The sequence below is a fragment of the Micropterus salmoides genome, unplaced genomic scaffold (assembly GCF_014851395.1).
Source record: "Micropterus salmoides isolate LMB-PRFRI ecotype aquatic unplaced genomic scaffold, ASM1485139v1 Ms_hic_scaffold_11, whole genome shotgun sequence".
Classification (NCBI taxonomy): domain Eukaryota; kingdom Metazoa; phylum Chordata; class Actinopteri; order Centrarchiformes; family Centrarchidae; genus Micropterus; species Micropterus salmoides.
Genome location: NW_024040152.1, coordinates 688,537 through 713,666, shown reverse-complemented (window position 1 = coordinate 713,666; position 25,130 = coordinate 688,537). Strand labels below are relative to the sequence as shown.

Genomic DNA, 25,130 nt, shown 5'->3' with positions numbered 1-25,130 from the left:
CTTCGAGGCCTTACTATATCGTTCTCAGCAAACCTAAAGAAAAAGCAGAAGGCAGAACAACAGAAGCTTGAACAACAATTATACAAACTGCAGGGAGATTCTGACTTAAACCCATCCGATGAGCTGAGGCCTCAAATCGATGCCACTACTAAGGAGGCTCAGTAATCGATTTTGTTTGCCATGCAAAGAACGTACGAATTTGGGAACAGAGTAAATATTTAGCAAATCTAGTGAAGGCAAAGGCTGGATCCCAGGCCATCCCAGCTATAAAAGACAAATCTGGTAATAGAGTTTACAATAACAAGGATAGTAAGAATTCATTCCTAGAACTTTTTGAATGCAAACATGAGTCAGACTGTAACTCTGAGGCTCTGATAAATAAATTCTTGTCATCCATTATTCTTCCTTGAGCCTCTGATACCCAGAAAGAACTAATTAACAAGCCTATTACCAGACAAGGAGTCATACAGGCCATATGTAATTTATGAAATAATAAGGCCCCAGGGCCGGATGGTCTGACTCCTGAATTTTATAAAGCCTTTCAGTCCCTGCTGACTTAATATGTTCTCTCACTCCTTTGATTCTGGGGCTCTTCCCAATACTATGATGGATGCTTACGTTTCCTTAATCTTAAAAAAGGCAAACCTGTGGACGACTGTGCCTCCTATAGGCCAATCTCTTTGCTGGACGTGGAAACTAATTGCTAAATTACTGTCCAGAAGACTCGAAGGTATCCTCCCAGATATAATTTCATTAGATCAGACTGGCTTCATTTCAGGTCACAATTCCAACAATAATATAAGGAGACTCCTTAGCCTTATACAGTATGGCACAAACTTGAAGGCTAAATGTCTTGTGATTTCCCTTGACACAGAGAAGGCCTTCGACAGGATTGAATGGCCCTACCTGTTACAAGTCCTCTCTAAATTTAACTTAGGTAGCAATTTTATTAAATGGATATTGCTTTTATATGCTGCCCCTCATGCCTCTGTTATTACAAATGGCAAGAGATCCCCAGCATTTACAGTAAGGCATGGCACCAGACAAGGCTGTCCAGCCTTACCCCTTTTGTTCACTCTCGCCATGGAGCCTTTAGCAGAGGCCATTAGGATTGACACACTAGTGACTGGCATAGAAGTGGGTCCTCTGCAGCATACAATTTTGCTTTATGTGGATGATGTCCTTCTTTACCTGAATAACCCTAAGCCTTCTATTGCAAGAGTTGTAAAGATAATAAGTTCCTTCGGGATTCTCAGGTTACTAGATCAACTTCTGTAAGTCCGAGGCAATGTCCAAGTCTCCGACTTGTTCTACCCCTTTTCGCTTGTCCTCGTCGGGTTTTGTCTACTTGGGCATTCGTATCACCCCCTCCATCTCCGGTCTGTACAAAGCCAATTTTGTGCCTCTAATTCTCAGGATTAGAGAGGACCTTGCTCGCTGGACATCTTTGCCTTTATCTCTTCTGGGAAGAGTAAACCTCTTCAAAATGAATACAAGTCCACGGTTGTTAAACCCTATTCAAATGATCCCGGCTCTTCTAACAAGGAAATCACTTTCTGCTTTAAATAGCTCTTTATCTTCATTTCTTTGGAGAAATAAAAGGGCCAGACTGAAACTCACTACGCTACAACGCCCTCTCGATGAAGGGGGCCTGGCGGTCCACCAAATTGCATGCCTCTGTAGCTATTATGAAGTTTTATTAATTAGATTCGGGAACTAAGACCACGCCTTGAATTCATCCAATTTCCGGTCTGCTCTTCATTCCCACATCCACCAGCACGGATCCGACTCCTCTCTTTCATCCCTCACCTGTCCTCCCCTCTACCCTTCATCCATCACACCTCGATCCCTACCCCTCATCCCTTGACCCTCTCCTCCATCCCTGCATCCCTCAGCCCACCCTCTGGGGCACTCGATTCGTTCTTTTCATACTGTGGAGGAGGCCAGAACGCAGATGCCAGAAAACTTGTTTCCAGGTTCTATAGGGCCCTGTCAATCCCAAAAAATGACTGCATGGCTCATGTGAGGTCTCTATGGGGAGGTGAATCGCTGATCATCCCTTCATTTTTTGTTTCTTTTTATGGAGCTTATTTATGGTAATTCAAACCAAAATTACACCTAAACACAACCAAACGCTAAAGTCACACAAACTAATGATCTATAATGAAATACATACAAAAAGGACCTGTTAGCAAAAAATACTTTTATTTAAACTGAATTTTGTTCTCTTCTTCTGTGTGCGTGTGTGCGCACAGTGATGGTTTAAACCGGGCAGTGGACAAAGCACTGTGTTTGGTTGGAGAACACATTAACTACAGGCTGTTCATCATCGTCTTTCTCCCCACTGCTTGGCTCACTAAAATTGCATTTATTAAGAGATACTGATTGCGATGGACAGGCGAACTGTCCAGGGTGTACCCCGCCTTTCGCCCGATGCCAGCTGGGATTGGCTCCAGTACGCAGGATAAGCGGTTGACAATGGATGGATGGATGGAAGAAATACTGATGGACAAGTAATGATCCGGTAGTACAAACAGGGAAATCTTGGTACACTAATCTTCACAACATTCATTAGGCTAAATTAATAAATAAAAAGTTTCATATCTTTCAATATCAATAATTATCAGTAAGTGATAAGTAAGATAAGTATCAAATCATTTTTTCTTTCGAGTTTAAAGGTTGATTTTTGCTCCTAAGCGCAAGTTGAAGACACCTGATTGTTAATTGTTAATTACTTTTCTTTATGGTCCACACTTGATGCCAAACATTGGACCACTTCACAAATCTGAGGTAGAACATTCAAAATAATTATGATAAAATCATTGTTAACAAATATCCTTAAGTAAAATTAAGTAAAATATAATAAAAAATTATATCACAAATAATTATATTTTATTGTCCAGCCCTAGGCTAAATGCATCTCAAATGTAGCCTAAAACTGTCATCATAGGACTATATACCGTTAAATGTACGTGAAAAACTATTTTTAATTTATGACAACATAAAATACAGCAGATCAGTGCCGAATGTTCTGGTTGATATTATAGCCTAATAAGATGATTTCAATTTAAACTTTTCAATTCAATTTTATTTATATAGCGCCAAATCAAAACAACAGTTATCTCATAGCACTTTTCATAAAAGAGCAGGTCTAGACCATACTCTATGATGCTATTTACAGAAACCCAACAATTCCCACCAAGAGCAGCACTAGGCGACAGAGGCAAGGAAAAACTTCCTTTTAAGAGGCAGAAACCTCGAGCAGAACCATGGCTCAGGGTGGGCGGCCATCTGCCTCGACCGGTTGGGGGTGAGAGAGAGTGAGAGAGAGAGAGAGAGAGAGAGAGAGAGAGAGAGAGGGAGGCAGCCTACACAATATACACACAGAGGTACAGACAGTAAAGGTGATGTTGCTATAGACTGAATGAAAAATGGTACATTGGTATTTATAGTAATGTTTATGTAAGGTTAATGATAATAATAAAAACAATAATGACAATAGGACTAGTAATAATAATTGTAGCAGAGGGTGTATTAACCAACCAAGCTGTATCCATCACCTTGATAAAAAACGCTTAAATGGCAGAGTTTCCCTAAAAGTCAGTTAGAACTGTCAGAAAGGTTAGAAGCCAGTGACCAGAAGACCCACTTGACCCATTCTGCACCTGTGCAAGAGATGTTGTACCTGTACATTCCACAGCCACAGCTCGGAGCAGTCATCAGGACCACATGCTATCAGATAGGCATCATCAGGGCTCCATGCTAGGTAAGAAACACCATAGGCATGACCCTCCAGAGTCTTCATCAACTTCAACTGCTGGGTTTCCTGTCGACCAACAGATTAACCAGTCAATTACCCAATTATTTCAACTTTCACACACGACTCATCTTCCTGCTTCAAAGTGAAATTGAAAAGTAAATGATTGATTACTGTGTCGACGTGCCACACAATCACTGTGGTGTCTTTGGACCCAGTTGCCAGTTTTGTGCCGTCGTTAGAGAACTTGCAGAACCAGACTTCATTGCAGTGTTCAGTGAGAATCTGCTGAGTGTAGCAAGGGAACTGTTTCCTAAAGATTGGGAACAAGAACATATCAGGCAGACAACAAGCTTCATAATGCAAATAAAACATAACAGCACTTATGGTTGTATTTTTTTTATGACTGCCAATGATATAGTTTAATTGAAATATATTTATTGCAGACTTGATCAACACTACAGTCACTGGCAATGGGAAACCCCTAACATGAACTGAAGTTCTACATGTAAACAGATTCATGTAGATGTTTATAAACTGAACAAAATATTATTTCCACTCAAGCAGGAATCGGCCACACTACATACAGTGGGGAGAACAAGTATTTGATACACTGCTGATTTTGCAGGTTTTCCTACTTACAAAGCATGTAGAGGTCTGTAATTTTTATGATAGGTACACTTTAACTGTGAGAGACGGAATCTAAAACAAAAATCACATTGTATGATTTTTAAATAATTAACTTGCATTTTATTGCATGACATAAGTATTTGATCACCTACCAACCAGTAAGAATTCCGGCTCTCACAGACCTGTTAGTTCTTCTTTAAGTAACCCTCCTATTCTCCACTCATTACCTGTATTAATTGCACCTGTTTGAACTCGTTATCTGTATAAAAGACACCTGTCCACACACTCAATCAAACAGACTCCAACCTCTCCACAATGGCCAAGACCAGAGAGCTGTGTAAGGACATCAGGGATAAAATTGTAGACCTGCACAAGGCTGGGATGGGCTACAGGACAATAGGCAAGCAGCTTGGTGAGAAGGCAACAACTGTTGTTGTTGAATTATTAGAAAATGGAAGAAGTTCTTGCTTTGCTTTTCTGCAAAGGGGACAGGACGACTGCACCGTATTGAGGGGAGGATGGATGGGGCCATGTATCGCGAGATCTTGGCCAACAACCTCCTTCCCTCAGTAAGAGCACTGAAGATGCGTCGTGGCTGGGTCTTCCAGCATGACAACGACCCGAAACACACAGCCAGGGCAACTAAGGAGTGGCTCCGTAAGAAGCATCTCAAGGTCCTGGAGTAGCCTATCCAGTCTCCAGACCTGGACCCAATAGGAAATCTTTGGAGGGAGCTGAAAGCCCGTATTGCCCAGCGACACCCCACGAAACCTGAAGGATCTGGAGAAGGTTGTATGGAGGAGTGGGCCAAAATCCCTGCTGCAGTATGTGCAAACCTGGTCAAGACCTACAGGAAACGTATGATCTCTGTAATTGCAAACAAAGGTTTCTGTACCAAACATTAAGTTCTGCTTTTCTGATGTATCAAGTACTTATGTCATGCAATAAAATGCAAATAAATTATTTTAAAATCATACAATGTGATTTTCTGGATTTTTGTTTTGGATTCCGTCTCTCACAGTTGAAGTGTACAAATGATAAACCTCTGTATGCTTTGTAAGTAGGAAAACCTGCAAAATCAGCAGTGTATCAAATACTTCTTCTCCCCACTGTGTAGTATAGTGTCTCACAGTAGTAAATGACAATGCGAGTTGATTTTTTTTCAAAAGCAGAGAAGTCAGCCTGGGTGGAGCCCTGGTGTGAAGCAGTATGTGTGGGTTCTTACCGACTGCAGGCGTGGTCCAGCAGCAGGGAGACTGAGTCCAGTCCACTGTCCAGCTTGGTGTTGTGGTAGAGGCAGCGCTCTCTCTGCAGCTCCATCGCCTGCCTCAGCAGAGTCTGCAGGCGGCGAGGAGGCAGCATCACAGATGGAGGCAGGTACGCTGCATACACACAGAAAGATTCAAATTAGTTTGTAACATATTGTAACCAACACATGACACATCAAGCAGCTTTGATAGTAACTTGAATTCTGTTTCTCTGGGATGAGCATAGGCAAACAGACGTGGTCATCGAGACATTTGTGTGGCTGTTTCTTTTATACATTGTATACTTCATGTTATACTTTAGTTGTTTTGGTCTCCATATTGAACCCGCCTCCCAACAGGAGTTGACTGTTAGTGACACAGTGTATGTGCTGCAGCTAGATATTCCCGTCCTCCATTAGAAGGTGCAGGTGATCGACTAAGATGAATAAATGACTGTCACAGAACATGTGCAATTAACATGTAGAATGGTACTTTCAGGCCTGTCTACATCAACATAGTCTAGAATGGGTAATTCATCATGATGTAATCATCACTATTTGTTGCAAAACGCCACCTTAGATGAATAAATGTTGTTATTAGATAGATAGTTACGGGTGTTAGTTACAGGCTGAATAACACGGACACTGTCCTGCCCACTATCTACCAGGCTAACCATTTAGCCCTCACAGTGGCCGGCGATTTAATAGTGGTAATTTCCGTCAGGTGTTGCCAAACTTTCAGCAACTCATTACATGCCCCACCTGGACCACTGCTACAGTACAAGGATGGGTACAAAGCGCTTTGCTTTTGGCAAATCAGGCCACGTCCCCATCTTCCTCTTGCCTATAATCAAGCTCCGATTCAGAGGACAGGCCAATCAGAGGCCACACTTCAGGACGCTCTGAGTGACACAGGCTGGGACATGTTTATGGACTCTGTTATGGGATCTATAGAGAAACTAGTGGACAATATTGTTCCTAAAGCGACCATCAGGACCTTCCTCAACCAGAAGCCACAGTGCAGCCGCACACACCACAGGGCCTGCGACTGAAAACATGGATATTACAAAGCTGGATCATACAACATCTGTAGAGAGCTGTCTCTCTGGCAGATGTTCTCAGAGCCGACACTGACCAGCCGGCAACATTGTTCACTGCAATCTTCAGCCTCTTCCTCACCTCTCGGTGATTTGGTGCTTTGAAAGGCTTGTTAAATACTTTTTTCTGAAACTCATCCATAGTCAAATTGTTAACAAGACTAAAGAACCACCCACAGTCAATAGTCAGTTCAGTGTACGTCTGACCAGGTGCAATATGGTTCCATCCATTACTGTCATTGCTAAGGGTGATGTGGAATAGCAGGACAAATTGAGGGTTTTATAAACAACCAATCAACTTGCTCAACCCACGGAACGGCTTGTTGAGTTTTGGGAGGTGTGTGTGTCTGCAACTCTGCAAGCCTCTGCGATCTAGTTACCCATAACACCCTTCTCTACGTAGGTCTGCAGAAACGTGTGTGTGTGAGTGTATCTTCAGAGATGCAGAATTCCAGCTGGCTGGAAAGATATTTGTACACGTGCAACAAGCAACACAAGGTGTAAAATGGTTTAAATATTACCAAAGACAATAATAAATAAAAAAAAAATTACTATTCTTTGGAAAGTTTACATTTTCCCTTTTGTTTGTTTTTAACTTTGTTTCAAGTTGTTTTTAATGAATGACGTTTTTTGACTACATCATGGCTACATGATGTTTTAATAGTGTCTACATTTTCATGATATGCATTATGTAGGAATGGGCACGTTAATGTGTTATTAATAATAATAATTAATAACGCCCACACAATTATTTTATCTCACGTTAACGCAGTTATTAGGGTTCCAAGCCCGAGTGGGGGTGGGAACCCGCAAATGCAATTGCACTTTTGTGTCTATAGCAGTACATTTAAATTAAAAGTGTGCAATACAATACTTTAGAATTCATTATTCAATTTTGCACATAACAATGCGATTAACTGCAAGAAAATCATGCGATTAAAATTTTTAGTCATTGCCCAGCACTAGTATTAACAAAATAATATACTAAATGCATAGATTAAGATGTTAACTCTTGTGAAAATTTCAGCTGAGGAAAATCTCATTTCAATGTGTGTAAGAGAGATTCCGATTATGCATTTAATCCAAATGAATCATATCAACACACAATCTAGACAGGAAACAAATGCTAATGTCATGTAGGACAGTGATTCCCAAAGTGGGGGTCGGGACCCACCGGGGGGTCGCAAGGTGATTTCCAGAAATAAAATAAAAATTTTAAAATGATTAGAAATAGCATATATTAGCCATAATTGTAACACAAGATAAAAATAATGGCTAAATTTAAAATAAAACCAAGCCAATTAAAAAAGTCAACAGCTCTTTTGATTTTCTTTGACCACTCTGACCCGAGGTCATTACGACAGATTTACGACATATTAGCGACAGCATCAGTTGCAGCAGGTGAATTTACAGCGCCACGCTAAACATTCTAACATGTGCACGTAGGATATTTTTAGGTTCTTAGAACATTATTTTTGTCAAAATTAAAAGTTGGTTAATAAATGATCAAAGACAAAGCAGAGATGCCAGCAAAGACCCCACCGGAGAGCCCACCGTCAGAAAGGCCATCGACCTCTGGTAAAGGTAGAGACCGGCGTCTGCACAAGGACGTCCATCAGCAGTTGGATCAGCCTTCCTCCAAGCCTCAAAAGTATTGAGAGGAATTTATCCAGTATGGATTCACATGTGTCATCGTCAAGGAAGTACAACATCCACAACATGTGTAGTGTGCACCGAGGTGCTTGCACATGAAAGCACATAAAAATGCTAAGACACCTGAAAACTAAGCACCCATCTCTCGCTGATAAACCAGTAGATTTATTCCAGCGAAAGGAGCGAGAGTTGCTAGGCCAAAAGAAAGTCCTAACCCTGCCAAAGCTCAAAAGGTGCATTGTCAACCGCATATCCTGCATACAGGGTTGCGGGGGGCTGGAGTAAATCCCAGATGGCATTGGGCGAAAGGCGGGGTACACCCTGGACAGGTTGCCAGTCCATCGCAGCCACTTTACGTGAGGAACAACCACTCACGCTCACACCTAAGGACAATTTAGGGTCACCAAATCAACCTAGGCCGCATGTCTTTGTATGGTAGGAGGAAGCCGGAGCACCTGGAGAGAACCCATGCACACAGGGAGAACATGCAAACTCCACACAGAAAGGCTGGAGCAACCGGGGTTTGAACCCATGACTTCTTGCTGTGAGGCGACAGTGCTAACCACTGTACCACCGTGCCGCCCCCAAAAGGCATCTTATGAGGTGGCATATTTAATTGCACAGGCAAAAAAGCCACACACGATCATGGAAACCCTTATCAAACCTGCTGCTATAGCTATAAGTCAGGCTATGCATGGAGATAAACTGGTCCGAGAGCTAGAATCAGTACCGCTGTCTAGCGGGACTATCACCCGGCACATCTCATAAAGTGTCAGCTGGTTGACAGAGTGAAGAAAGGTAAATACGCTTTACAGTTAGATGAAACAACTGATATATCAAACTCTGCCCAGCTGCTTGTATTCGTCAGATACAGTTTTGACGGAAAACTTAACGAGGACATGCTGTTTTGCACCCCGCTGGAGGGAACGTGCACAGAGAAGAAGAAGAAAGAAAGGACTTAAAGCAAGAGTCTTACAAGTGGCGCCTCACGAAAAGTTCACACATTGTATTATACACAGAGAAAAACACTTGACCCAGAACTTAAACATGTTCTTGAGACTGCAATAAAAATTGTGAACTATATAAAAGCACGCCCACTCAATATCAGGCTGTTTGCCACTCTCTGTAACAAACTGGGATCGGAGCATGAGGGCCTGCTTTTTCCATACAGAAGTCAGGTGGCTTTCGCGAGGGAATGTGCTGCCTGTATGAGTGCGCCTATTTCTGATGGAGCATGGGTCCCAGCTCGCTGACTACCTCACTGATCCTGACTGGTTAACAAGGCTAGCGTATTTGTCTTGCATATTTGAAAAGCTGAATGGACTTAATTTGTCACTGCAAGGTGAAAATACAAGCATCCTGTTGCTGAATGATAAAATCCACGCATTCACAAGAAAACTCCAGCGTTGGATTGAGCAAGTTGAAACGGGTAGGATTGATATGTTTTCTGAGCGACAACCCAGAGTTGAGACCAGGAGGCAGAGTCGCAGTCGAACACACTTCTCTGCCCTTCTATTTCAGCAGTTACCCACCCAAAACCCTACGCAGAGTCGCAGTCTAACACACTTCTCTGCTCCTCCATTTCAGGAGTTACTTAGTGAAAACCCTATAGTTACGGTGTCTGCCCCCCGACCATCGAAATTATTTAAAAAGGTAAACAGAAGAGGAGCTGTGCATAAAAACCTCATAAAAATTAAAACCACAAGAGCAATAGTGCAAACTAATAGGAAAATTAAATGTGGACTCTTAAACATCAGATCTCTCTCTTCTAAAGGTGTACTAGTAAATTAACTAATATCAGATTATGATATTGATTTATTTTGTCTTACTGAAACCTGCCTGGGTGATGGAGAATATGTTAGCCTAAATGAATCCACCCCTCCCAGTCATATTAATACTCACATTCCTCGAGGCACAGGCCGAGGAGGTGGAGTTGCAGCTATCTTCAACTCTACCCTACTAATCAGCTCTAAACCTAAACTAAACTATAACTCATTTGAAAGCCTTGTTCTTGGTCTTTCGCACCCAAGTTGGAAATCACTGCAACCAATTCTTTTCGTTATAGTGTACCGAGCACCTGGACCGTACTCTGAGTTTTTGTCAACTTTAGTCCTTAAAACAGACAAAATTATTATTGTAGGGGATTTTAATATTCATGTGGACGTTGAGAATGACATTCAGTACTGCGTTTATCTCTCTGTTAGATTCCATTGGCTTCTCTCAGAGTGTTCATGAACCGACTCACTGTAACCACACCCTCGACCTTGTTTTGGTATACGGTATTGAAATTGAACATTTAGTGGTGTTCCCACAGAATCCTTCTTTGTCCGACCACTGTTTGATAACTTTTGAGTTTGTATTGCTGATCTACACACCATTGGGCAAAAATTTCTATACAAGATGTCTGTCTGATAGTGCTGTAGCTAAATTTAAGGATGCGATTCCATCAGCTCTAAATTCATTATCAAGTCACAAAGTAACAGAGGACTATACTAGTTTCAGTCCCTCCCAAAATCGATCATCTTGTTGATAGTGCTGCAGGCTCGCTACGAATGACACTCGACTCTGTAGCCCCTCTAAAAAAGAAAATAATAAAACAAAGACGGTTAGCTCCATGGTATAATACTGAAACTCACAAATTAAAGCAAATATCGCGGAAACTCGAGAGGAATTGGTGTTCCACCAAACAGAAAAACAGCTCTATTGAGCCAAGTATTCCCATAGCTCTCAGTAGTTACGACTTCTTGAGTTTCTTTAATGATAAAATTCTAACTATTAGAAACAAAATTCACCAAGACTGGCACCAACTTATCTCTAAACTCAGGAACCTTAGAAACAGCTGTAGAACCAGATATATGTTTAGACTGTTTTGCTTCCCTCAATCTTTACCAACTAACTTCAATAATTTCTTCATCTAAACCATCAACCTGCCTTTTAGACCCCATTCCGACTAGGTTGCTTAAAGATGTTTTACCCTTAGTCAGCACTTCTATACTAGATATGATCAATCTATCTTTATCAACAGGCTATGTACCACAGTACTTTAAAGTAACTGTATTTAAACCTCTTCTGAAAAAGAACAAACTTGATCCGGATGTTTTAGCCAACTATAGACCTATATCTAACCTTCAATTTCTCTCTAAGGTTCTGGAGAAAGCAGTTGCTAAACAGCTATGTGACTTTCTACAGAGCGATAGTTTATTTGAGGATTTTCAGTCAGGATTTAGAGCTCATCATAGCACAGAGGCAGCACTGGTGAAAATTATTAATGACCTCCTCATTGCATCAGACAAAGGACTTGTCTCTGTACTGGTTTTATTAGATCTTAGTGCCGCATTTGATACCATTGACCACCAGACTGGAACATTTCATTGGCAAGGAACCGCTCTAAGCTGGTTTAAGTCCTATTTATCAGATCAATTTCCTGTCCTCCATGCATGCCAAAGTCAGTCATGGAGTCAAGGATCTGTCCTCGGACCAATCCTCTTCACTTTATATATGCTTCCTTTAGGCAATATTATCAGGAAATATTCCATAAGCTTTCATTGTTATGCAGATGATACTCAGTTATATCTATCAATCAAGCCAGATGAAACTCATCAGTTAGCTAAAATTCAAATGTGCCTTCAGGATGTTAAAACCTGGATGACCTGTAATTTTATAATGTAAAAACTCAAGTTATTGTTCCGGGGCCTAAGCACCTCCATGACACATTAGCTAAAGATATAGTTTCCCTTGATGGGACCGCCCTGGCCTCCAGCACCACTGTGAGGAATCTTGGAGTTATCTTTGATCAGGACATGTCGTTTAAGTCTCACATTAAGCAAATTTCAAGGACTGACTTTTTTCACCTACGTAATATTGCGAAAATCAGGAACATCCTGTCTAAAAATGATGCAGAAAAACTAGTCCATGCATTTGTTACTTCTAGGCTGGATTACTGTAATTCCTTATTATCAGGCTACTCGAAAAAGTCCATTAAGACTCTTCAGCTGATTCAGAATGCTGCAGCACGTGTTCTGACAGGAACCAGGAAAAGAGATCACATTTCTCCTGTTTTAGCTTCTCTGCATTGGCTTCCAGTAAAATCCAGAAGAGAATTTAAAATCATTCTTCTCACCTACAAAGCTCTTAATGGTCAGGCACCATCTTATCTTAAAGAGCTCATAGTACCTTACTACCCCACCAGAGCACTGCGCTCCCAGAATGCAGGGTTACTTGTGGTTCCTAGAGTCTCCAAAAGTAGACTAGGAGCCAGAGCGTTCAGCTATCAAGCTCCTCTCCTGTGGAACCAGGTTCCAGTTTGGGTTCAGGAGGCAGACACCATCTCCACATTTAAGAGTAGGCTTAAGACTTTCCTCTTTGATAAAGCTTATAGTTAGGGCTGGCTCAGGTGAGTCCTGAACCATCCCTTAGTTATGTTGCTATAGGCCCAGACTGCTTGCATGTTACTAACACAACTTCTCCCCTTTCCCGTAGTCTTGTGCTTTCTCGTCCCTCTCCTCTCTCCTCCTATCACTTCCTGCAGGTGTTTCTGGCTCTGGAGCTGTGGAGTCTGGATCTGTGGCTGCGGGTCACCTGCTGCCCCCGTGTTCCTGATCGACACCCTCTGCTACAACAACTATTGTTACTAGTCCTATTATTATTCTTGTTATTATAATCATTAACATTATGATTGTTATCATTAACACTACTATAAATATCTGTACCATTTTTCATTTAGTCTATAGCAACATCACCTTTACTGTCTGTACCTGTGTGTGTGTATATTGTGTAGGCTGCCTCCCTCCCCTCTCTCTCCTTCCATCCCTCTCTTTTTATCTCTGTTCCTCTCTTGCCCTCTCCCTCTCTCGCTTTCTCTTGTCATCTCTCTCTCTCTCTCCTTCACCCCCAACCGGTCGAGGCAGATGGCCGCCCACCCTGAGCCATGGTTCTGCTCGAGGTTTCTGCCTCTTAAAAGGAAGTTTTTCCTTGCCTCTGTCGCCTAGTGCTGCTCTTGGTGGGAATTGTTGGGCTTCTGTAAATAGCATCATAGAGTACGGTCTAGACCTGCTCTTTTATGAAAAGCGCTGTGAGATAACTGTTGTTGTGATTTGGTGCTATATAAATAAAATTGAATTGAATTGAGCTGGTTGAATTCATGGAGGAAAATGAACTGAGTGTTAACATAGTGAAGAAGTCTATCACTACCCACCTTCAAGCCCTCCTGGAACACTTCAACAGATATTTCCCAGAGGAAACAGCTCCAAAGCAAAATGACCATTCACTATAACGAGGGCAAATAATCTGACATCCGACCTGGAGGACGCATTGGTTGAACCGTCATGACATTGACATTACAATTTAGCGAAATCAAAGTGAGACAGTTATAGCGTTGTTGTGAGTTATGTTGTGCTGTATAAGTAGAGGATGTTTACTGTTTACTGCTTTACTGCTTTACAGACTTAACTTTGTGGTGGGGGGTGATTTATTATGAGAAGATATGTTTTATGGGCTGGGCTAAGCCCCCAATGTTTCAAGATCCTAAAAACGCCCCTGGATACACCTATTGGTGCGTGCCCGGTTGTGCGCAATCTTTATATAGGCTACATTTATAGTGGGAGGTCGCGATTCACTTTGGGGGTCATGGGCTGAAAAGTTTGGGAAGCCCCGATGTAGGAAGCAGCTGCAGGATTTCAGTGTAGGCAAAAGAAGCAACATTTTTAACCATACATGATAATAAACTGCTGTTAATGTTGCTGCTGCAAAGTCAATGCACATACTGTACATACAGTATATGCAATGACAGTTCAATGGAAGCATTAACTACATAGAATAGAATAACTATGAGTTGTGAGATACAATGCACTCACTCTGGAGCTTGTCCAACAGCTTAGTTCGGGATGTCGTGCCTTTGCCTTCCCACTCTGCTTTGGTTCGCAGGTCCTCTGCATGACTACACATCAGGTACCTTTCAAAACACATGATGACATTTTCTCAGCCATTGTCATTTTTGATTGCTTTGAGTTTTTATCACCTTCACAGCGTTAGAGTGAGGACAAGATATCACAAAAAACACACATACAGTATTAAACCTGATGCCTATTGGCTTTTGGGGAAGTTGGTCAATTTGGTTCAGAGCTTGATATCTCTTCCAGCCAAATAATGCTAAATTTACCACATCCTAAATTTGCTGTGGACATTCATGGTCCGCAGAAGATTAGCTTCACTCTCAGGCCAAACTTTCAACTTTGCACACAAGATTTCAGTATCTATCTCAGTCCCAATACTTTCTGTCTGCTCAAACAGTCGAGCACTTTCACATTGTGGGTGGGTAGTGAAAATGTGAAAGAGATAGAAAACTAAAGGCACCAGAAACTGCTGTCTGTGTATATTGCCTTTTAGTGTTTTAGTGTTCTGTGATGGTCTTGTCTCAGAGGGTTCTCCATCATGACAAGCATGGGATTCTAAGGGACATTTTTATTAAACAAAAGGTAATCGACAGCTGACATTGTAATCACCGCTGTTCAATTCAGACACAGCAAAGTCAACAGAGAGTGTGCCAAAATCATTTCTACCATACCTGTGAGGGATTTGACACATTATACTGCAATATGGAAAAAGCAAAACTTTGGCTGTGTCCGAAATCCCCACTCATTTACTACTCCCTACCCCCTGTGTAGGGAGTTGTATGTAGAGCACCATATAGTGAGCTCACTCACATTATTAAAACAACACTTTCGGACACTACTTCGATCATTATTTCGGCACCGTTAATTACGTCATTGCCGGCGGACAATCAGTTTTTTCTATCAGCGCAATGCATGATGGTAAATACGCCTTGGTTAGAGACCATCGGTTGTACAATACTTTTCAAAATGCATTCTGGGATACATTGAGTGGACTACAGTATATAGGGTATAATAATTATTACTATACATTCAGACAGCACTACAAAATGACGAGCTCACTATATTGTGAGTATCGGGTGATTTCGGACACAGCCTTTAAAACAACAAAAAACACTGCACATTGTGGTGTAGTGAAATTCTCTCAGTAAATGACAGCTCCGTCTATATAGACATTCATAACTCTGCTGTCTACTGTTGAACTGACCCGCTCAGGATATGGATACGCTCTGTGTCGTACTTGAGAGGAGTGAGCTCGGCTCTGAGGACCTGCAGGGCCTCCAAAATCTTCCCATCCTCCAGGTACTCTAGATACTTCTGCTGCAGCAGCAGAAACTTCATCCGCTGTAGAGGAAGACAAAGAGAGGATTAGTCTAGAGGATTAGTCATCACAGGCCGTGTTCTGCAGCATTTACCCACATGACATCATCAAACTTTCAATACTTCATTACCAACACACATGATAGAATTGGGTGTTTATTTTTATTAGGGCCCGAGCATGAAACATGCGAGGTCCCTAGCGAAACTGAAGGGATTGTTTTTAGCACCCGAGCATGAAAAATGCGTGGTCCCTATTGGAACTGAAGGAATTTTTTTCCCTTTCTTTTATCTGCAAAGTAAGCAAATTTTTCGGGGCCTAAACATGCTCAAAAACTCACCAAACTTTGCACACATGTCAGAAGTGGCGAAAATTTACATATTTTATGGGTACTGCACATGGGTGTGGCGAAATGGCTCACTAGCGCCACCTACAAAATTTAAAAAACTTAGCCCCCGCGCCACATTCAATGTTGATGATTCACCATGAAACAGGATGTCATGATAACTTCAGTGTACATGCTCACATCTGCACATAATAATAATAATAATAATAATGGCCCTGCCCTGAACACATCCGCATGCCAATAATAATAATAATAATAATCCTTATTTGTAGAGCACTTTTCAAAAACAAGTTACAAAGTGCTTTAACAAGTGTAAAGAATAATACAAAAAAACAAGATAAGAGCATGAAAAATTTATATAAAATTAGTAAAATAGAATAAAATAAAAGGGATAAAATAAAGTCAAATAAGATCGGGAAAGGCTCTCCTATAAAAGTATGTTTTAAGAAGGGACTTAAGGGAGTTCACTGACTCAGCCGACCTGATTTCCTCGGGCAGGCTGTTCCAGAGCCTCGGGGCCCTGACAGCAAATGCTCTGTCCCCTTTAGTTTTCAGTCGAGACTCTGGAACAGACAACAGACCTCTGCCCGAGGATCTCAAGGTACGTGCTGGTGCGTATGGGACTAAAAGTTCAGAAATATAACAAGGCGAGAGGCCATGAAGAGCTTTAAAAGTGATCAATAGAATTTTAAAGTAAATTCTAAAACATACTGGGAGCCAGTGTAATGAAGCTAAAATAGGAGTAATGTGGTCATATTTCTTTGTTCTGGTTAAAAGCCTGGCAGCTGAGTTCTGGACAGTCTGGAGTCGATCAATAGATTTTTTGGTTAAACAGGTGAAAAGGCTGTTGCAATAATCCAGGCGTGATGAGATGAAGGTGTGTAAAATGGTCTCGGTGTCCTTAAAAGTTAACATAGATCGAATTTTTGCTATATTTCTAAGTTGATAAAAACATGATTGAACAATTTTTCTGGTGTGCTGCTCGAAATTTTAATTACTATCAAACCAAACACCAAGGTTCTTTGCCACAGGCTTAATGTGATTTACTAGGGAACCAGCAGATGGCAAATCAAATACTGCCATCATTTAAAATTTTTCCTATCCACGCTCACTAGCCCACCACCACGACCACTGACCCTCGGTTGACTAAAACAATCATACTGAGGCGGACACAGTTCAGCTAGCTGGCTATAGTCATTCATTTGCAACCATGATTCCGGTAAAAATCATAAAATCTAGATTTGCAGACAAGATAAAATCATTTAAGATAAAAGTCTTACTTGAAAGTGATCTCACATTGAAGAGAGCCATTTTAAATGAGTTTGTTCTGGGTGCTGGAGTTGGTGCAGTTGTCCTAATCCTTAAGAGATTACTATTATTTCTGCGTGGGATGTGCACATTTCGGTTTACTGGTCTATGCGTGATGATGACAGGAATAGAAGTCTTTGGAACAGCGCTGGGAGCAGACAGATTTACATGCCAGCAGGTGGAGACAGTTGTTTGTGGCAGTGAGCCAGAGATCTGTTCAGTGAGCGGTGGTATGTCCAGGTGTGCTGCATGAATGATTAGTCATTCACGTAAATCATGTGTGGACCGCACCACATGCTGTATGTGAGCAGCTAACATTTCTGAGCCCCGTTTGTTTGGGTGAAGTCCGTCTGTCTTAAAAACAGACATTCTTTGCCAGAAAATATTAAAATTATCCACATAACACACGATGAGCCCTGCAGGCGGACTGGAGCCAGTCGTGGAGGCCAAGGAGTCAGCTCAGACTGCCGAAGAGCTGTGTCAGGTCCTAGAGTTTTTTTAAAATGTCAGCCGTGGTGGCACCGGGGAAGCAGTGAGTGGTAGCGTTAAAGAAACGGAGGTTTCTGGTTATGGAGTCACCAATTATTAGTGTGGTTGGGGAGAAAAGGGGATGAGGAGATGCCGGTTGTGGGGTTCCAGAGCAGGACTGAGCAGAATCTGCTTCAACACTGTGTGCGGACTGAGGATGGAGTGTGTGAGCTGCCGAGTGTTGTGTTGGAGTAGCAGTAACAGACCTGAGAGAAGGGCTACCCGACGGTGCAGGGTAGAGACGGCCTCCGGAGCGTCTGAGCACAGCCTCCTTCAGGATCCTACATCGGGAAGCGGAGGTTTTTGACCGGGATGACGGCCGCCGATCAGGCCCGGTGGCAGACCGGCGGCCCAGCGCGGGAGATGTAGCCGGTGGAGGAGATGCAACAGTGTCGGCAGGCACTGTGCGCCGAAAGAAATCCGTATCAGGGAGACTCGAAGCCGCAGGTGCATCCGCTGGATGGACCGGAGTGCCGTTAGACAAGGCTGCATAGTGGTTGGAGAGGCCGATGTGCGGAGGAGAGGCAGCCCCGTCCGAGCCTCTCTTGCAGCCACGGATCTGCAACCACTTCAGCCCAGGTTGACTGATGCTTTGGAGTCGAGCAGGAGGAAAGCCCTGGGAAGGCTAGAGGGGTCCCAATCTGTTTGGCTTGTACTGAAGCCACATCCATAAAGCCAGTCAGCAGGGAATCTTTCTCTTTGAGTTCCTCTGAAAGTCGTCGGATGTCTTCCATAAGGTGAGCAATCTTCTTGTTCGCGGAGTGTGCAGTCCTCATGGGGCAGAGTTATTTCGGCTAGCATAGTCACCGGAGCTTTGTTGCGATCAGTAGCGTTGGTCGCGTTTTTACGGTCATCTAGCTTAAAATCCATGTCGGATGGCTAAAATCCTTAACCCACGTAAAACTTAAGTTAAAAACTTAAGTTAAATAAAAAGGATATAAAAAATGTAACGAAAAAACATAGAGAAGAAGTGACTTTAAGTCCTTGATGCGCTACACTGTCACGATTTTATTTTTGTGGTATTTTCTCTCAAACTTTATCGCGTGTCTCTTCATTATACTCCCACACAAAAAAAGCTGGTTTTAATGGTCACGCAAAGCCAAAAGTTTTTCATTATATTCCAGTCAAATCTGATGTTCATTTATACATTTTGCTCATGGATAGTGGTTATAAATAGTGATGCCTGTGCATCGCTTTGTAAGGTGTATAGGCCTATAGCTGAAGCACTGGGCTGAAGGAACCTTTTAGTTCCTTGAAAAGAAATCTAGGGACTAAAAAGTCCCGGGTACTTTTGATCAAAAAGCGGCTTTTGGGGGGCAAAATAAAGACCCTAGAATTTAATTTAGACCCTGGTCCCTTCGGTGGAAACGCAGTGAGATCCTCCAAAGGTTCCTAGTTCTGGGGTAGTCAATGGCAAGAGACAAATCATTTTTTGATCCCGTTTGAATTGTGCTCTGAATTACACATATGATCATAGTGAATTTAAAATATACATTTAAAAGTCAAGAAAGTTGCAGTTTGCTGTAAAACTGTTAAGGTATAGGATTGTGAAAATACACAAAGACCACAAACGCAAAAGTCGCGTATGTGACGTTGCAACTTTTTCTCTCAGTGACTGAGGCTTATGTCAAATAACTTACATGTGTAGATTAAACACATCAGATGAGCTAGCAGCGACCAAGAAATGAACGTTAGCTAGCATAACTGCGTTTACATGTTGGTGACTATATTGTGCAGGACAAGATATGTAGGTCATTGAACGGTTTCCACACAAAACTAAATGTAACTTTACTGTTTTATGACAAACTGCAACTTTCTTGACAGACAAAATTATCTTTTAAACTGACAATCACATGTAATTCAGGGAACAGTTCAAACAGGATCAAAAAATAAGTTGTCTCTTCCCATTGACTACTGTACATATTTTTTCCGAAATAAGGTCCCATGGGCTGAAAGCGGAAGTGAGAGACTTAGGCTCTCTATTACTGGTGGTTTCTTTTTTTTTTGGCTCTATATTCACAGCTCTGTGTACTCGTGGCTGTGGTGCTTGTGCATCTGTTGATAAGACAACACAGCATTAGAGACAAAACTGTTAGTCAGCGGTCTGAGGATTGCCGGGCTTGCCACTTACCACTATAGCACTTGGAGAATGCATCAAAGCCTTCAGCTCATTCAGATCACTCTCAGCCTGAATAAAGAGGGGGAAAAAGCATTAATAACACAAACTGATGTAGGTTTCATTATTGATGAACCTATTACTGTACAAACACTGAATAACAGAGCACATATTACTGTTATACAATACTCCTAAGAATATGGATTTGGGTTTTAGATAACTTTGTTCCACCTTGTCCCACTCTCCTTCCATGACATGATTGCGAAATTTAGTAGCAGAGGGGTGCTCCAGTCTGCAGCCAGACTCCTGCATCAGGAGGTCCACCGTCTGACTGCAAACAACGTACACATAAGCAAATATCAGTTCACATCATAATCAATGACCTGGGAATGCTTCAGCATTAATACAATGAACTAGAACATGTACAACTGATAAATACCATTTATGACTGCCTGATAATTTGCACTGAGGGGGCGAGCCACAGCTTAGATTTGTATACTATCAAGGCATGGGACGGTAACCGGTTTCAAGGTATCACGATATATGAAAAAGTCCAGTTTTTTAAACCACTAAAATTTTCCGTTACACTGTTGCAGCGGTATCAGTTTGTTTATGTCTCGTCAAAGATACAGTGGGTACGGAAAGTATTCAGACCCCTTTAAATTTTTCACTCTTTGTTTCATTGCAGCCATTTTCCAAAAATCAAAAAAGTTCATTTTATTTCTCAGTAATGTACACTCACCACCCCATCTTGACAGAAAAAAACAGAAATGTAGAAATTTTTGCAAATTTATTAAAAAAGAAAAACTGAAATATCACATGGTCATAAGTATTCAGACCCTTTGCCGTGACACTCATATTTAACTCAGGTGCTGTCTATTTCTTCTGATCATCCTTGAGATGGTTCTACACCTTCATTTGAGTCCAGCTGTGTTTGATTATACTGATTGGACTTGATTAGGAAAGCCACACACCTGTCTATATAAGACCTTACAGCTCACAGTGCATGTCAGAGCAAATGAGAATCATGAGGTCAAAGGAACTGCCTGAAGAGCTCAGAGACAGAATTGTGGCAAGGCACAGATCTGGCCAAGGTTACAAAAAAATTTCTGCTGCACTTAAGGTTCCTAAGAGCACAGTGGCCTCCATAATCCTCAAATGGAAGACGTTTGGGACGACCAGAACCCTTCCTAGAGCTGGCCGTCCGGCCAAACTGAGCTATCGGGGGAGAAGAGCCTTGGTGAGAGAGGTAAAGAAGAACCCAAAGGTCACTGTGGCTGAGCTCCAGAGATGCAGTCGGGAGATGGGAGAAAGTTGTAGTAAGTCAACCATCACTGCAGCAATCCACCAGTCGGGGCTTTATGGCAGAGTGGCCCGACGGAAGCCTCTCCTCAGTGCAAGACACATGAAAGCCTGCATGGAGTTTGCTAAAAAACACCTGAAGGACTCCAAATGGTGATAAATAAGATCCTCTGGTCTGATGAGACCAAGATAGAACTTTTTGGCCTTAATTCTAAGCGGTATGTGTGGAGAAAACCAGGCACTGCTCATCACCTGTCCAATACAGTCTCAACAGTGAAGCATGGTGGTGGCAGCATCATGCTGTGGGGATGTTTTTCAGCTGCAGGGACAGGACGACTGGTTGCAATCGAGGGAAAGATGAATGCGGCCAAGTACAGGGATATCCTGGACGAAAACCTTTTCCAGAGTGCTCTGGACCTCAGACTGGGCCGAAGGTTTACCTTCCAGCAAGACAATGACCCTAAGCACACTAAAATAACGAAGGAGTGGCTTCACAACAACTCCGTGGCTGTTCTTGAATGGCCCAGCCAGAGCCCTGACTTAAACCCAATTGAGCATCTCTGGAGAGACCTGAAAATGGCTTTCCACCAACGTTTACCATCCAACCTGACAGAACTGGAGAGGATCTGCAAGGAGGAATGGCAGAGGATACCCAAATCCAGATGTGAAAAACTTGTTGCATCTTTCCCAAAACGACTCATGGCTGTATTAGATCAAAAGGGTGCTTCTACTAAATACTGAGCAAAGGGTCTGAATACTTATGACCATGTGATATTTCAGTTTTTCTTTTTTAATAAATTTGCAAAAATTTCTACATTTCTGTTTTTTTTCTGTCAAGATGGGGTGCTGAGTGTACATTACTGAGGAATAAAATGAGCTTTTTTGATTTTTGGAAAATGGCTGCAATGAAACAAAGAGTGAAAAATTTAAAGGGGTCTGAATACTTTCCGTACCCATTGTAGAAGAAGTGTAGGAATCCCGCAGGTTGACCGCAACGCAGAAAGTAACACGACCCCTCCCCTTCCGGTTGGTGCAGCAGTCAGCCGAAGGAGGGAAACCCCTAAACATTTCCCCCTGTCGAAAATACTTTAGATTTAATGTGTTCTTATCAGGGTCTTATAGATTCTATGAAAATATTAGCCTTATTTTTTCTCGTCTGTTTGTCGCGTCTCCACTTTAAAAGACTCAGGCACTGAATAGGCACTTTTAAGAACTTCTTGTCAATTCAAAAATGAGATTAATTTTTTTAACATGCTCAAAAGTGTTAATTAGTGTTAATTATCTTCATAAAGCAACAAAACGACAAAAAATCCATTTATGCCATAAAAGGTGCTCACATAACCTCCGCCGACATCTCTCTGTAATAGCTACTACATACTACTAACATAAGAGAAACAAAACCCATTTATTTTCATCTGCATCAGGCTGTGTGAAACAGACTTGGGATGAATAGAAAATAATAAAACACATTTCAAAGCTGTAAGTGGGCTTACTGTAAAAACCTACAACACGTAGTACCCTAAAAGGCTTTTCAATCAGTCTCTGTAGGATGATATCACTATACAAAGGTTTCTCCACATCATCGCAGCAAACATAAAAGCAGCCTATAAAACAGTCTGTGGGATCTTCTACAGATGGTGATGTCATTTTCTAAGAAAGCTGATTGGAAACTTGAGAGGAATTGGCCCTCTAAAAAAGAAAATAATAAAACAAAGACGGTTAGCTCCATGGTATAATACTGAAACTTGCAAATTAAAGCAAATATCGCGTTCCACCAAACAGAAAAATTCTCGTTTAATTTGGCAAGATAGTCTTAAAACTTATAGGAAGGCCCTCCGTAATGCCAGAGCAGCGTACTACTCGTCATTAATAGAGGAAAATAGGAACAACCCCAGGTTTCTTTTCAGCACTGTAGCCAGGCTGACAGAGAGTCACAGCTCTATTGAGCCAAGTATTCCCGTAGCTCTCAGTAGTTACGACTTCATGAGCTTCTTCTAATGATAAAATTCTAACTATTAGAGACAAAATTCACCAAGACCTGCCCTTAACTGGCACCAACTTATCTCTAAACTCAGGAACCTTAGAAACAGCTGTAGAACCAGATATATGTTTAGACTGTTTTGCTTCCCTCAATCTTTACCAACTAACTTCAATAATTTCTTCATCTAAACCATCAACCTGCCTCTTAGACCCCATCCCGACTAGGTTGCTTAAAGATGTTTTACCCTTAGTCAGCACCTCTATACTAGATATGATCAATCTATCTTTATCAACAGGCTATGTACCACAGTACTTTAAAGTAGCTGTAATTAAACCTCTTCTGAAAAAGCCCAACCTTGATCCAAATATTTTAGCCAACTATAGACCTATATCTAACCTTCCATTTCTCTCTAAGGTCCTGGAGAAAGCAGTTGCCAAACAGCTGTGTGACTTTCTACAGAGCAATAGTTTATGTGAGGACTTTCAGTCAGGATTTAGAGCTCATCATAGCACAGAGACAGCACTGGTGAAAATTACTAATGACCTCCTCATTGCATCAGAAATCAGAAAAGGAACCGCTCTAAGCTGGTTTAAGTCCTATTTATCAGAACAAATTCAATTTGTACATGTTAACGATGAGTCCTCCATGCACGCCAAACTTAGTCATGGAGTTCCACAAGGATCTGTCCTCGGACCAATCCTCTTCACTTTAAATATGCTTCCTTTAGGCAATATTATCAGAAAACACTCCATAAACGTTCATTGTTATACAGATGATACTCAATTATATCTATCGATCAAGCCAGATGAAACTCATCAGTTAGCTAAAATTCAAATGTGCCTTCAGGATGTTAAAACCTGGATGACCTGTAATTTTATAATGTTAAACTCAGATAAAACTGAAGTTATTGTTCTGGGGCCTAAGCACCTCCGTGACGCATTATCTAGAGATATAGTTTCCCTTGATGGGATCGCCCTGGCCTCCAGCACCACTGTGAGGAATCTTGGAGTTATCTTTGATCAGGACATGTCGTTTAAGTCTCACATTAAGCAAATTTCAAGGACCGCCTTTTTTCACCTACGTAATATTGAGAAAATCAAGAATATCCTGTCTAAAAATGATGCAGAAAAACTAGTCCATGCATTTGTTACTTCTAGGCTGGATTACTGTAATTCCTTATTATCAGGCTACTCGAAAAAGTCCATTAAGACTCTTCAGCTGATCCAGAATGCTGCAGCACGTGTTCTGACAGGAACCAGGAAAAGAGATCATATTAGTCTTAGCTTCTCTGCATTGGCTTCCAGTAAAATCCAGAAGAGAATTTAAAATCATTCTTCTCACCTACAAAGCTCTTAATGGTCAGGCACCATCTTATCTTAAAGAGCTCATAGTACCTTACTACCCCACCAGAGCACTGCGCTCCCAGAATGCAGGGTTACTTGTGGTTCCTAGAGTCTCCAAAAGTAGACTAGGAGCCAGAGCGTTCAGCTATCAAGCTCCTCTCCTGTGGAACCAGGTTCCAGTTTGGGTTCAGGAGGCAGACACCATCTCCACATTTAAGAGTAGGCTTAAGACTTTCCTCTTTGATAAAGCTTATAGTTAGGGCTGGCTCAGGTGAGTCCTGAACCATCCCTTAGTTATGTTGCTATAGGCCCAGACTGCCGGGGGACTTCCTATGATGCACTGAGCTCCTCTCTCCTCTACTTTCTCTCCCTCTGTATGCAACCTCATCCCATTATTGCATGTTACTAACACAACTTCTCCCCTTTCCGGTAGTCTTGTGCTTTCTCGTCCCTCTCCTCTCTCCTCCTATCACTTCCTGCAGGTGTTTCTGGCTCTGGAGCTGTGGAGTCTGGATCTGTGGCTGCGGGTCACCTGCTGCCCCCGTGTTCCTGCTCGACACCCTCTGCTACAACAACTATTGTTACTAGTCCTATTGTTATTATAATCATTAACATTA

At 41.9% G+C, this 25,130-nt stretch overlaps 1 protein-coding gene across 1 annotated transcript in view; it reads right to left on the bottom strand.

Annotated features, from left to right (window-relative positions):
* The window catches only part of LOC119896894 (WD repeat-containing protein 26-like), a 64,305-nt gene that overhangs the window by 32,735 nt on the left and 6,440 nt on the right, over positions 1 to 25,130 (bottom strand). Inside the window, exons 2-8 of the mRNA XM_038710311.1 lie at positions 20,119 to 20,218; positions 19,903 to 19,959; positions 15,479 to 15,615; positions 14,236 to 14,333; positions 5,613 to 5,769; positions 3,932 to 4,070; positions 3,686 to 3,826 (exon numbers count right to left, since the gene is read on the bottom strand). Coding sequence (XP_038566239.1) covers positions 3,686 to 3,826; positions 3,932 to 4,070; positions 5,613 to 5,769; positions 14,236 to 14,333; positions 15,479 to 15,615; positions 19,903 to 19,959; positions 20,119 to 20,218 — 829 coding nt within the window. The remainder of the gene's footprint in view (positions 1 to 3,685; positions 3,827 to 3,931; positions 4,071 to 5,612; positions 5,770 to 14,235; positions 14,334 to 15,478; positions 15,616 to 19,902; positions 19,960 to 20,118; positions 20,219 to 25,130) is intronic.